The sequence below is a fragment of the Fusarium vanettenii genome, assembly GCF_000151355.1.
Source record: "Fusarium vanettenii 77-13-4 chromosome 12 genomic scaffold NECHAsca_40_chr12_1_0, whole genome shotgun sequence".
Taxonomy (NCBI): domain Eukaryota; kingdom Fungi; phylum Ascomycota; class Sordariomycetes; order Hypocreales; family Nectriaceae; genus Fusarium; species Fusarium vanettenii.
In genome coordinates, this window is record NW_003315847.1 from 24,328 (window position 1) to 38,660 (window position 14,333).

General features: G+C 52.1%; 4 protein-coding genes across 4 annotated transcripts; 2 read left to right on the top strand and 2 right to left on the bottom strand.

Moving 5' to 3' along the window:
* Positions 1-279: 279 nt before the first annotated feature.
* Positions 280-1,901, top strand: NECHADRAFT_102069 (uncharacterized protein; the record flags this gene model as incomplete). The annotated part of the gene is made up of 5 exons (XM_003041831.1): positions 280-512; positions 578-1,118; positions 1,172-1,247; positions 1,304-1,558; positions 1,624-1,901. The coding sequence occupies 5 exons, from the start codon at positions 280-282 to the stop codon at positions 1,710-1,712; spliced, it is 1,194 nt and encodes a 397-aa protein (XP_003041877.1). The 3' UTR covers positions 1,713-1,901.
* Positions 1,902-2,379: 478 nt separating this feature from the next.
* Positions 2,380-5,251, bottom strand: NECHADRAFT_52943 (uncharacterized protein; the record flags this gene model as incomplete). The annotated part of the gene is made up of 3 exons (XM_003041886.1): positions 2,380-3,066; positions 3,123-4,924; positions 4,987-5,251. The coding sequence occupies 3 exons, from the start codon at positions 5,249-5,251 to the stop codon at positions 2,380-2,382; spliced, it is 2,754 nt and encodes a 917-aa protein (XP_003041932.1).
* Positions 5,252-6,694: 1,443 nt separating this feature from the next.
* NECHADRAFT_122939 (uncharacterized protein) lies at positions 6,695-8,599 on the bottom strand (the record flags this gene model as incomplete). Its single annotated transcript, XM_003041887.1, has 7 exons — positions 6,695-6,851; positions 7,032-7,219; positions 7,302-7,947; positions 7,996-8,069; positions 8,120-8,172; positions 8,232-8,363; positions 8,413-8,599. 7 exons carry the CDS (start codon positions 8,597-8,599, stop codon positions 6,695-6,697), a joined length of 1,437 nt encoding a protein of 478 aa, XP_003041933.1.
* A 1,889-nt stretch (positions 8,600-10,488) lies between these two features.
* NECHADRAFT_52965 (uncharacterized protein) lies at positions 10,489-14,039 on the top strand (the record flags this gene model as incomplete). The annotated part of the gene is made up of 9 exons (XM_003041832.1): positions 10,489-10,731; positions 10,982-11,422; positions 11,492-11,755; positions 11,812-11,895; positions 11,946-12,030; positions 12,090-12,177; positions 12,231-13,259; positions 13,322-13,428; positions 13,483-14,039. 9 exons carry the CDS (start codon positions 10,489-10,491, stop codon positions 14,037-14,039), a joined length of 2,898 nt encoding a protein of 965 aa, XP_003041878.1.
* Between the last annotated feature and the right edge of the window lie 294 nt (positions 14,040-14,333).

Sequence of the window (14,333 nt, forward strand, 5' to 3'; positions counted from 1 at the left end):
CTGAATGGATCTTCTTCCCTTTTTCACCTCTACGAGGAAATGATGTCTGTATGCCTTCTGATGCGTCATGCCCTTTCGACTTGTTGTGATGGGCGGCTGGGGATAAGCACATGGTGGGTCGAGAGAAAACCCCGACGATCGGACGAAATACGGACGAATTCTACCCCAACTGTCTGTGCAGTTTGTTAGTGAATCAACTGATGAGTGGAAGTATAAAAGAACAAGACCAGAACATTCAATATGATCATCGCAGAAAACGCTCATCCCAATCCAAGCAACATGAATGTCACCAATCCTCCCACGGGCCAAAGTCCCATCGAGCCTTTCAAGGTCGACTTGTCAAAGAATGTGCCGAGAATGCTCGAGTTGGTCAAGAACACCAAGTTGCCTGATAAATCCGCATATTCTCATCTTGGATCTTCGGCCGGTATTGACTTGGATGTCCTGAAGGAACTACAGAGACAGTGGATTTCGGATTTTGACTGGAAAACAGAGGAAGAAGACATGAACAGGTAAGCACTGGATGAAATCACGATCCTATCACATGGTAGCTTCACTCACACCAAATCCATCATAGTTATAACCACTTCACCACGACCATCGAGGACTTGAAGATTCACTTCATCCATGAACGCTCCGGAGAACCTGATGCGATTCCGCTTGTCCTCTTGCATGGCTGGCCAGGCTCTTTCCTTGAGGTTCTGCCCGTTATCAAACCTCTCACTCAAAAGACGAAAACCTCGACGGGCAGAGACGTCTCTTTTGATATCATCGTCCCCTCACTTCCAGGTTTCGCTTTCTCCCAAGCCCCGCCAGCAAATTGGACTGTTGTCGACACGGCTCGCATTTTTCATTCCCTCATGACTGAAGTTTTGGGCTATCGAACTTTCGCTGTCAATGGTACTGACTGGGGCTCCGGAATCGCCTATGCCTTGTATGAGCAGTACCCTGCCGCCACTCGGGGTGTACACTTCTCCATGATTCCTTTTATGCCCTTGTTGAAGGATCAGCTCACAGCTCGCGATATTACACTCACTCCAGAAGAACAATTCCAGGAGCAGAGGTTCGCAGGTTGGAATCTGACTGGCAATGCTTACTTCATGGTGCAGGCCACCAAGGTATTAGGTTCAAGGTATAATGCTAGAAGCTCCAATGGCTAATGTGACTTTAGCCAACTACAATCGGACTTGCTTTACAGGATAACCCGGTCGGCCAGTTGGCATGGATTGCGCAGCAAATCATTGACTGTGAGTATAGAAGCAGCCTAGTGCCAGTGTAGCTAGGGCCATTCTAATACTCCCAGGGTCGGATCCCCGGGCCGGAACTGGCCTGTCCGTTCTAACCCACCGAGAAATCCTTCGATTCACGTCACTTTACTTTCTGACTGAAACATTTCTCTCATCTGTCTTTATTTACTCGTCAAATCCTAATGGGTTTAGACCGGAGTACACCAAGGCTCCCACTGATGCCCCGATGCTCTACAGCAATTTCAAGTACAACAACGCTTTCTTCCCCCGAGCCATGGTGGAAAAGGTTGGGAATCTGGTGTATTGGAAGGGTGAGTCATTGTACCACATTCGCGTTTTGACACCCATATCACGTACTCACCATCTTTTGCCACAGATCACGATTTCGGTGGTCATTTCCCAGGTGTCGACAACCCGTCAGCCCTCATTTCTGACCTTAGAGAGCTAGGGAGCTACTGGGAATGATAACCGACAAGATGCTAGTGGAGTGGTTTGAGGAATTGGAGGCAAGCTTCTTAGTGCTGAGGTGTACTGGTTTCCCTCTCTTTGCTCTTGACAAAAGATGTACGAATATTCAGTTCTGCAACATACTCCGTCACTGTACTACCACATGCATACTTAAGCCACATTGTTATTCCAATTTTGATCATCTTTACCAGTGTTTTCCTTGACCATATCCACACAGCTTGTGAGCTCTCATGAATTGACATGAAAGGGAATGTGTCCCAGTGCTGCATCACCAGAATTGTATGATTCATGGCTTCGGCGCTGTAAACTATCTACCATATGTAGGTTTCATGTATTATCAAAAAGGAAGGAGACCTCAGGTCACAGTGTTAGAATTGGGATATGATGCTATGATGTGTTGACAATGTGTTCCTGATTATGGATGAAGCCTAGCCCTTGATGGGTTAACTGAGCCAGGAAATCGATGATATCAAGAGCTCTCAAATACTACATTACAAAGAGATATGCCAAGAGATGGGTAGTCACGGATGTGAAATATATAAACAAAATTATCGATTACAAAATACGTAAGACAGTCCCAAGAAATCATAGGATATGAGGCATGTGATCGACGTCAGATGCGCGTAATCTGCCCAGGTATTCCATGAATGAAGCATCATGTAACTTAGACACCAGGAGTAGTGAAGCCAGGAAGGTTAGGCCAATCGCCCAGATGAGCTGGGTCTCCACCAATTCTCACCCAGGTGGCGTGGGAGGGTGTTGGCCCGTCAAGAACGAACATCTGATACCAGGAGGGGGGACTGATGAAGGCGTTGGGTGGTGCCTCGACGGTACAAGTGTTACCGGTGCAAGAAAATGTTGGGAACATGGTGCGCTGGCCCATTGTGATGCCGTGAGTAGAGCCGATCGAGGCCAAGAGCGACACACGCATGTTGGCAGCGCCCTCAGTCAGTGGTGATGTAAGAGTAAAGGTGTAGCTCTGACCATAAGCCCAATCGCGATCCTCGATAGTGAACTCAGGCCGGGTAGCGCCAGACAGAAGATAATCGGGCACGAAGTACTCAAGGCGATACTCCTGAGGATGCTTACCCTCGTCCTGAGGATCGGAGCCCGAAATGAGCACCTTGCCATCACTGAGGAGAACGCCTTCGGAGTGGTACATGCGAGCAATGGTGGTGTTGGCCAAAACGGTCATGCGCTGTCCAAGGGGCTGCTCAGGATCGTACATAACAGCATTGAGGTTGGAGTCGTCGGCCAGTCCGAACCCACCGCGGCCTACCTTGGCTCCGTTGACAATGAGGTAACGACCGTCGGGGAGGGCGATCATAGTAGGCATGACACGCTTTGAGGGCTGTCGCCAGAGTTAGCATGTATATAACAGAGTGAGTGAAGCTCATCTTGGCTTACCATTCGCTCGATAGTCCACTCGGCACCAGGGCTATCTGGCTCGATGATGACACAGTTGTCAAGGGCCTCATTTCCAGGTTCAGCGGTAGTGCCACCACATACAAGAACCTCGAGAGGGTCAGTGTATGGTGCCTTCTGGGGCATGAGCATCATGGTGCCCTGCAAGGGGTAGTTGCGACCAGTCAGAGGATTGTCGACGGCGCCAGGCATATCTGGCAGCTGGCGGATTGTTTGGAAGTCTGTCTGGGAGATGATCCGTGACTCGTTAAACTGTGCAAAGAACATGTCTCCCGAGGGAAGAATGGCCAAGTGCGGGTACGAGTTGGTACGTCCAATGTTCTCAGCGCGCTCGAGATAGTCGAGGTAGGTCGACTCAGTGACACCCTCAGGATGGGGCAGCACCTCACACGACGGTACAATTGGGGCATCAGAGCCAGACTCACCACCCATGGCGAGCAGAGAACCGTTGGAAAGAACAATAGCAGTGGGATACCAGCGGGGATCAAAGAGGCGCAACAGCGAGTAATCCTCCTCCCAGTCATTGGTGCCATTATCAACTCCTTGCGGCGAGTCGGGAGTGAAGAAGCGGATGCCATAGACAGACTCGGCTGACCAACCACCAATGTTGATCATCCTACCGGCCTTGTCAGGCAAGGTGAATGAAGCCGAGCAGAATACATCAGTCTTGAGGGCAAGCTCTCGGTAAGTGTTGGTCGTGTAGTCAAACTCGAAAGAGCCCTCGGTGTTGTCCCAGGAGGTACCGTGCTTCTCAACAAAGACGACCTTGTCGTTGATGCCAACGGAGCTGATCAAAGGGACGATAGGCGCGGTTGAGAAGAAGTCATACTCGCCAGCGGCAAACCCAGATGCATAATGGAACGTGTTGAGCGAGCTTCCAGTCCACTCATAGTAGCTGATGTGGTTACCAGCACCGCACGTATAGTTGCGATCACCAGGGCAAGGCATGCTGCAGAACCCGTCATCCTTCCAAACATCTCCTCTGGCCTCGACGGCACCGAGATCACCACAGACGCACTGACGACCGTACTCGACACCAGCGGCCGAGTAGCCGAACCTCTGGCAACGCTCGAGGCAGAAATCAATCGTCATTTCGCTGCTGTCGTAGTTGGGTGCATCCTCCCAGAGCCACTCAAGGATGTAGGGGTTGCCATTGTCAAAGACGCAGCCCTTGTATTCCCAGTCACCAGGTAGATCCTCATCCTTGGCAACAGGAATCGGCCAGATGGGAAATTCACCATCCGAGTAGAGGGAGAGACGATTGCCAGCACCGCAAATCTGACTACTGTCACCAGCGCAGGGCATGTTGCACTCCGACTCAGATGTCTTTGAGGCGGCGTTGTTCAGCGCATTGCCACAGAAGCACTCCTCCGAGTACTCTAGGCCGGCAACTTTGAAGCCGTTGGCGATGCACGTAGCAATGCACCTCTGGGGAGTCATGGAAGACGATGGGCTACCTGGAGCACCAGCCATGGCACGTCCAGGGGGGTCAATGTAGCAGCCCTGATAAGCCCAGCCGTCGGGCAGGCCGGTGGCACTGGGAAGAGGGGACTCCGTCTCGGACACGGTGACGCTGGTCCCAGTCTCGGTCTCGGTCTCAGACGCAGTGAGACTAGACTCAGTCTGAGAGCTCGAGAGAGTAGCAGATGACGTCACAGTAGCGGAGGAGCTGGCAAAGACAGTCAACCTATCGCCGGCACCACAAGGCTGACTGCTGTCACCAGAGCATGGCATGCTACAATCAGCCTCGGCAGCCTGGTTGGTAGGCCTAGTGTTGCCACAGACTATAGAGCACCATAATCAGTCATCAAGATCTCCTACATCTCGGTTGATGGTTGTCACTCACAGCATTCAGCCGTATACTCCATCCCGGCGTAAGCGAAACCGGCATCAGAGCAGAAGGCGACGCAGCTCTCAGCAGTGAGGCCGGTGGTGTCATAGTGGACAGCACCATTGAGAGCGCGCTGGGCAACGCTATCAACGAAGCATCCGATATAGTTCCAACCTTCCTGGGGATTTGTTGGGGGGGTCAGATCCCTACGAAGGATGACACTAGCCGAAGTCAAGTGAAGGAACGCTGCACCGAGTGCAACAAAACGAGACGCGGTCATAATGAATTAGAGCCGCAGAGAATGATGAATGAATGTCAGAACTTGAACGAATGTAATGGGATAATCAAAGATGTTTGTGCTTTTCTCATGAGTGAAAGAGCGATGGCTTCATCATATATCCATGAATTCGATGTGTCCAGCTGATGGTGGCTTATAGGCATCGTGCCATATAATTTCCCTAGGGTAGCTTTCCATCCATTTTTGGGCCCTTCTTGCCGCCCGTTTTCCAATAGTTAGTTCAAGTCGGTTCAGCTCGTAAAGCTCTTACACACTTCGGTTATCAAGGAGGGGATCAAAGTCCTGCCTCGGCTGCCATCATGCAGTTGTACGGGCGCCTCAACGCAGGAGAGGAGAGTCGGGCTGCGCAGCTGAGCGTGTGACGAGGGTTACCATTCGTCGTCCTCCGAGCATACCTTGTGATTGCCACCGCGCTGTCCTTGGACAACGCGCTGTGCACCCTGTTAGATGATGGCGCTCAGATCTTGTTCATGTCCCCTCCCTGCTGGTGCATATGGCCCCAATCTGGCAAAAGTGTGAGGATGGGTAAGAGTTGAGTCTGATAAGTGCATGAAGGGGCGTCAGCCATGGTTCTTGTGTTGACTATCGCGGTCGCAATCTGTACCGGTCAGGACAGGGATCTCAGGGGCTCACAGCAGGAGGCCATGTTTGTATCTAGATCCGGACGAAGATGCATGAATTGGCTGCAGCTTCACATGGGCGTATCAACACGACATGAACCCCTGCTCGCTCTGTTTCACGGCGTGCACATAGCGAATGGGCACTTTCAATTGGTGGGTCATTGCCAATCGCCAATGCAACACTGAAGAAAAGAGAAAAGAACCAAAAGTTCTGCTGCACAGGACTGAGGAGGGAAGTTGGCGCCCGGTTACCCACCTCGCAAAAACATTGTTTGTCAAGCCAATCTTGGCGCCTAGAGAGCGCCTGCGAATTACCCATCAGATGTGCATGGCTGGCGGGGAACCATTTGACGCAGCCTCGGTTATTAGATAAGAGAAAGGCAGCATTAAAAACAGGCTTGTGATGTGGCTAAAGATCTTTAATGAGCCAAGATCGGTTACTCTTGAGCTCTGATATGACATGCTAGCGTAGATAGAAAGGAGTAGAAAGGGGAGAGAAATGTCTCATCTACCCTGAAGAATGCATTTGGCGTGAGGTTTCAGATAAAGTCAAGTACCGAAGCTATCAAAAGACCTAAAGCCACAGCCTGGTTTTGATACAGGGATTACAATCCCCTGGCTGCTCGCCAAGAGTAGCGCCACATGACGGCATCTGAGCCGAGAGCCCCAACCGTGATATCCCTACCGAGATTTGATCTCTCCTTCTTGGCATCTCCCCGGTGTGCCTGATAAGGACAATCTGCAGTTCCAAGGCAGCCTGAGAACCTTGGCAGGCCATGCATCATTCCCAGCACAAACAGTGGGACTAGCATTGGCCTTGCTTCCACATTTTGACCGATTTTACAACCATGCCGCGCTCCTCCTTGGGACCCCAGCTTGGAAGCCATGTCTCGTTGGCCTTCCAAAAGTCCCGCATGGGGGTCTCACTGCGGTCGGCCCATGGCTTCCCACCAACAGCGTCGCTAAAATAAACATTAGAGTTAGCTAAGGCGCTGTGCAGATCGAGGCTAGGAGATAACGGCTCGTATTTCAGGGATCGAGAGTGGCTGGAGACAAGGAGGGTGTGCCAGAGCGTGCCCAGGATCTCGGGAGGGGCTTGGCAGTAGGTGTGGTGGCCACTGAAAAGGGGGAATTTAACTCACGGAAACCAGCCATTGGTGCCACCGACCGCCACGTTCAGGATGAGGAAAAAAGACTCGTCAAAGGGCGTGTTAGGACGGCCCGTGCTGCCCCAGGGATCTACAGGGACCGAGCCGTTGACTGACTCTCCGGCAAATTCGCCGTAGGTCCACAGGTTCTTGTTCTTGGTGAAGTCGAAGAAGATGACTTGCTGTATATGGGGTTAGCGGGTCGTCTGGACATTGTGCGTAGCTGCTAGGGCTGTATGGAACGGATCCGATGTAATAACTCACCCGAAGACGACCATCGAGCCATGTGAAGAGGTACTTTTCACTCCACTCCAGTCCATAGGTGTGGAAGTCGTCAGTGTAGCGGACTCGTTTCCCTCCCCACTCGCCGTAGCTCCTCCGCCAGCGATCGTTTTCAGTGGCAGTGCCCCAGTGAAGTGCCGACGACACGAGGTTATCACCCATGGAATATTTGCGAGCGTCATTGCCACGGCTCTCGGCGATATCAATCTCACCCGACTTTGGCCACTCGCCGTAGACGCTGTCCTGGGGCATCATCCAAATGGCCGGCCATAGCCAGTCTCCACGAGGCATACGTGCTGTCACCTCGACACGGCCATAGCGGATCGTCTTCTTACCCTTGGTGTTGAGTCGTGCTGACCGCACCGGGTTGATGATCTGGCCCTTGGTGCTGTTGCTGACGGCCGCACATGGCCAACGCGTCTCCCATTCATCGTCCGTGGCTTTCTCATCAGATGTACACTTGCCGTCGGAGCGTTCATTGGTCGTTAGGTTGACAGTGTGGCCGTGGACCAGCTGATCGTAGGTGATTTCGGTGCTCTCAAGCGTCAAGGTGGGCACGATGTGCAGGCCCTCAGCGTCGATATATGAATTGGCCTTGTCGGTGGTGGTCCAGTCAAAGGTTCCAGTACTGCGCCATTGTTAGTGATACGTACGAGGAATAAGCTCCAGCACGTACCCAAAACCGCCCATCTGGACCTCATGATTCCAGTTATCAAGGTTCTCAAAGTGATCATCCATGATCAAGCAATACTAACCCCAAGTCAGATCTGGAATGGCTCGAGGATTTGGGTGGCACTTACTTCATAATTGGGGATGCCCTGAGTTTCCTTCCAGCAAAGGAATCCTCCAATGCCTGGAAGGGATATTGTCAATGACCTGTCCGAGCGGATATTGATGATCATGCCGACTTACCAAGTCCGATAAAGATACATGTGTAGAATATGATGCTGTCCCAGTTGACTCCCTTCTTGGACTTTTCGAGCCACGGCTTCTCAAATTCGCCCTTGAGCCGACTGCTCTTGAAGCGTCTGCGAGGGCCAGCGACTAGACTACATTAACTACAAGCCGAATTTGACAACGTGGGCTCACCTACCTTCATATGTAGAAGCATTCCGAGTGCGTGGTGACCGTCGGGATGTCAAGGGCTCTGCAATAGGTGTTGCGGCAACAGGAGTTGAGAATGGGTTCTCGGGCGGCTCATCACCCGGCATTCCGAAGGGATTAACCCGCCGGGAGGACGATCCCTCGGCAGGAGAAGTGACAGTTGTCGAGCTTTCCATAGCTTGAGTGGAGCTTCCAGTGTACGTAGGCTTGGCTTGTCCGACACCAGGGAGCAAAGGGTGAAGACGCTCGACTTTGTTCAAGGGAGTCCTGATGATATGAAGCAGGATGAAGCGACCTCTGAGAGGGCCTCTCTTCTTGTTGACTCTTGCTCACGCACATGCTTCGAGGCGAGCTCGAGTCCCCCAACGCTCAATCACAACAAACAATCCAAGGGACATCTCGATGGTGCAAGCCCCTCCAGCCAACCTCCTGATATGCGGCTCCAAAAGCGGCTGAAATGCAGACAAGCATGGTGGTCGATTAGGCCATTGGATCCCATCGTATCGCCTCGTTCTCACGATTGCAATGTGACATGTAAGCTCAACCAGAGATACGGTCGTGATGAGACGGCGACGCGGCCCGTGTGCCAAGCTTCGGGCCTTCGGTACCAAGGGCGTCCCGAGCGGCTATCATGCATGTTGGGTAGGCATTCCTACAATGAAACTGCAACCCTGATAGTTTTGCCTCCGGAATCTGAAAAGGAAGCTGGAGAAAAATCAAGCCCAAGACGGAACAATCCCCCGCTGTGCCAAGAGGTCGCTTCAGGGCCTGAGTGGATGCAGCCAAGGCGGTTTGTCGCGGTTCAGCTGTGGTGGCTGGCTCCTCGTTCTGCTCATGAAATTACGGGGAGTTGTTGATATCTAAGACCATGAGCGCGTGGGAGTGGAAATGCAAGAAGATTCCATGCGTATGCTGTCGTCATTGCTACCAATATGATAGGCAGTGGGCAATATTGAAGCACGAGGTCTCGGTAGCACCCGAGGCACCTACTTACTGGTTGGTAGGGTTACACCCCGGAAGTGTCATCTTTTCCCCTAGCGCCTCGTCAACCTCGCCAACGGGAATCATGTTAAGCGATAGACACGTTGCGTTGGCTATGGGGCCTCGGCGGAGGATCGACGAGAGGGTGTGGACGGGGCAGCTGAATGGGCTGCAGCCCCTGGACAAACAGTGGGTGGATCGGACCAGGGATCAGTTCAACGAGTTGGACAGAGATTAGTTGTGACAAGGGAAAATCCATCGTCGGCAGGTGTTTACGATCTGGGTGAACGTCTTCTGCAGACTGCCGAACGAGTCTTTACCGGCTGAAGGCCACGCATCTTGTGCAACCCTATACGGCCCCTTGTTGGTCAAGAGTCTAGACTCTTCCCTCTTGGGCCTCGCCTTTCTAATATTAGCCGAGCACGGATTAATCATACGCCGCATGAGTACATCGCATCGCTGCAAGAATCAAGAAAATATTGGAAACAACCATGTTGCCTTCTCAAGGCCTGGTCCTGTTCATTCGCAAACTCTGCTTATCTGGTGGCGGTTTACTCTTCTTCACCGTAAGCTGGGATCAGGCCGCTGAGCTGGCAATCAGCCAGCCTCCATATCTGGTGGCGGACGGTTGGTCTGCAGTCGGGTCAGGGTTGAGGTTACGTGCTCGCCTGGAGGTGCTCGCCCGCCTCGATACGAGGGCTTCTGCACAAATTTCCACATCCGCGGCTGCCGTTTGGCGTAATCTAGAGGCTTACAGGTTGATCGAGAGCAGACCAACCTCCAGTCGAGCTCGAGGCTGGCCCCGCGTGCGCGGCCGGGCTCTTCTCTGACGTTTTCATGGTAAACATGCCTCGATACGTCTACTGCCCAAGATGTTGAAATGAGGCCCGTGAAATTTTCATAACTTGACACATGCCGTTCAACATTTGCTCTTCTCTTGGCCTGACCAACTCGTCCCCTTCTCTGCCTCCCCCCCGAGTCACCACTCCCCTTCCCCCAAAGGCAGATCTTCAAGTCCGCTTGAAAAGGGATTTCTTTGCTCAAGATTCCTCTAGAGACAAAAGCTTTCTCTCGAATCTTGGCGATGGCTGCTGAAAAGTCACGCTCTCGCTTTGTCGAGTCGGGAGTGCTTCAGCCGCCTAGTCCCACGACCGACACGCAGACTTTGAAGAAGCTCGAGGGAGGGGATTACCCCTTTCCCACTACCCAGAAGTCTCCAGAATGGCTCTTCAAGGGATACCCTCCGCCGTCTAGGTCCCCACACAGCTCCTATTCGGGGACGCCTGCTATGCAGCTCCCCGAAGCCAAGGAGCCTGCCATGGTGAGTGTTACGAGCCCATGCCCATGCTGTGCTCCCTACTATCTACGCCTACGTACAGTGGTCTAATGCAGCTTCTCCTGGCCAACACGTCTATGATTGTCTTGAAGCACCCCCTTCTCTCCCCTCACACGATGTGTTGTCAGAGTTCCCTTTTACTTGAGTCAAACATTATGCTTTCAATGCCGATCACGCCTCTTGGCCTACACAAACACGTCAACTTCTTTCCCTTCTGACCCAAGTATCTAATATGGTGTAGGTTGCCAAGTACATCGCTCGCCGTGCAACCTTGCTTGGCTGGTTCGATGAGCCGGCTGCCGCTGCCATCACCAGCGGCTGGTCGTCAACATGCATCGCGCTCAAGAAGCCCGACGGCTCTTATACCTATGCTCCAGATGATCCAAGTCCGGACCTGGTGGCAGCCGTTGCTCGCTTAAATGAGAGTGCCGTGGTTTCCATGGTCTCTGAAGTGACCAATCAAGTTCTTGACAGCATCAAACCAGAACAGGCCAGCCTGGTCATTGAGAGTACAGGTGCCCGTATCCCGATCGTCGCCAGGCTGGCCGATGTGCAGTCGTCACTTGTTCACTCGGCCAGCTCATGCATTATCTCTGAGGAGCGGTGTGTTCTTATCTGGTCAAATGAGCCAAGAACCATCATCAATGTGGCTCACAATGTCGAGAAGCAAATGTTGGGCTTTGTAAGTATCAATGTGTCTGTCGATAGTACCCATGACACGCAAGTAGCTAACCCCGGTACTATTCTTCAGATTGTCGGTCCAAACATGCCGACCAACATGCTTGCTCAGACAGAAGAACAATCAGTTGAGGGCCTCGTCACACCTGTCCGCGGTGCCATCGACGAGAAGGATGAAGTCTACCAGCGTGCAATCAAGGTCGAGGAGGGTGAAGGTGAAGGCGAGGAGGACATTGAGGGGAAACAGCCTGTGCGGCCTGTTCTGAGGGTACACTCATTCCGAATCGGCGTTGTCATGATCTTGGTGATCCTAACGCAGAGCGTGGGTGTGTCAAAGGTGAGTTGTCCAATTAGTTGCTTGCCCTACCCATACACTGACCTTGTCTACTTTAGCTCCTCCGCCAGTGGACTTGGGACGGTGACTGGATGCGCTTCATCCTGGTAGCTGTTATCCCGCCTCTTTGCCTCCTATCATTGGTAAGCGTTTTACTAAAGCCACCGGCTTATACGAGCTAACCATCGCCCAGTTCTTCTTCATTGTTGTCGTGAGCAGTGTTTTCCAGCTCCTTCTCCCAGCTGGCATGTGTCTGAGAAACTCGAAATATCATTCTGGTAAGCGAATCTTCCAATAGAATGAGGCCCATACGAATAGGACTGAAAGTATGTCACAGCTGTCAAGCCCAACCCCAAGCGTTATCGAGACTATACGCTGCCGCACATCACGGTGCAGATGCCCGTTTATAAGGAGGGTCTCCGAGGGTAAGTTAATTACTCATATCACCCTAGTCCAATCTCTGACTCTCATCAAACAGTGTCATCGTTCCGACCATGGTCTCCGTCATGGCCGCCATTCAGCACTACGAGAATCAAGGCGGCACAGCTTCTGTCTTCATCAACGATGACGGTATGCAGTGTATCCAGCCTGAGTTGGCTGCGGCCCGTAAGCAGTACTACCGTGAGAACGGTATTGGATATTGTGCACGGCTTCCAACCATGAGGGCTCACAAGAGGGGGGGCTTCTTATCATGGTTTAAGCGATCGCCACCTATTGACCCAGCAGTGGACAACCAGGACGAGAGCGAGCTCAGTCCACAAGGTCGAGCCAACAAGCTCGGCTTTGTGCGCAAGGGAAAGTTCAAGAAGGCTAGCAACATGAACTACTGCTTGGCCTTCTCTAACCGCGTCGAGGATGAACTGCATCGGCTGACGGAGCTGGAATGTCAGACTCGTGATTGCACTTACGAAAGCCTGACAGCAGAAGATGATGAAAGGCTCTATGAGGTTGCGCTTCAGAACATGCTCGAGGCTGACGAGGGCAAGACTTGGGCTGAGGGTAATATTCGTATGGGTGAGATCATCTTGATCATTGACTGCGACACCCGCGTCCCTGTCGATTGTCTACTATACGGGGCTCTCGAGATGCACGAGAGTCCTGAGGTGGCCATTCTGCAGCATGGCTCTGGTGTCATGCAGGTAGCTCACAACATCTTTGAGAACGGCATCACCTACTTCACCAACATTGTCTACACAGCCATCAAATATGGCGTTGGCACCGGTGACGTTGCCCCCTTTGTCGGTCACAACGCCTTTCTTCGCTGGAAAGCCATCCAGAGTGTTGAATTCGTGGATCGATCCGACGGTATCACAAAATGGTGGTCTGATACGCATGTCTCTGAAGATTTCGACATCAGTCTTCGGATTCAGATGGCCGGCATGGTCTGTCGTCTAGCCACCTATCACAACGGGGGTTTCCAGGAGGGTGTCTCTTTGACCGTCTACGATGAGCTGAACCGTTGGGAAAAGTACGCTTACGGTTGTAACGAGCTTGTGTTTCATCCGTTGTGAGTCAACCAGTCTGCTAGTCCCCTCCCTCGCTGGCATCGTACTCATTGCGTTATTACAGTTACCAGTGGATTTACAAAGGGCCAGTAACCAGGCTGTTCTTTCGATTCCTCTGGAGCAACATGCCAGTCTCCAGTAAGGTCTCTATCATTGCCTATATTTTTACCTGTAAGTTCACCAGACTTTGGCGTTTGACCGATTGAAGCTAACAGTGTTACTCAGACTATGCCATCGCTGCTGGCATGCTTCTTACCCTCGTCAACTATGTCATCGTCGGCCTTTTCTTCTATGACCTCGACCATTTCTATACTCCATCGTGGGGTATCTGGGTGTCTCTGCTGGTTGTCTTTAACGGTGTTGCCTCCGTCGCAACCAGCATGACGCGCCACCGTCTCAAAGAAAAGTCATTCTGGGTCGCCATTCTTGAGACGGCCAAATGGCTACCATTTTTGCTTCTATTCTTTGGTGGCATCAGCATCAACTGTGCCAAGGCCTTGCTATGTCACGCCTTTTCCATCAACATTGAATGGGCGTCAACATCAAAGGAGCTGGGCCCTACAGGCATCTACATCGGCCTCAACAAGATGATGCATCGGTTCAAGTACACCTTTCTCATCTGCATCGTCATCGCTGCTGGCATGATTTACATGGCTGTTGGTGCACCCTGGGGCTGGACCATCGCCCCTGGACAGTTCTCAGCAGGCACGTACGCCATCGTCCCTCTAGCTGTGCAAGTGTCCTGTGCATTCACTCTTCCCTTGTTCCTTGGGTTGACTTGATTTGTTGTACTAGTCAGAAGAGTGAGTCTGTTACATTGCCACTGAGCTTCATGTATGGCGAGGAGGGACCGACGGTTCTACATCAGTGGCCTCGCTACGTGGACGAGGTTTCATAGCCAGCCATAAGAAAAGAGAATTGCCTCCCTCTCTCTTGCAAGACTCACATCTTGCCAGGCCAGTTTTCTCCCCAATCGGCCGAGGAGGGAGTTGTTTCCTCAGCCAATGCGTATTCGGATCTCGGATAGTTTTGAACCTCTGAATAGACACTGCTGCGGCGTTAGAATAGTAATGTGG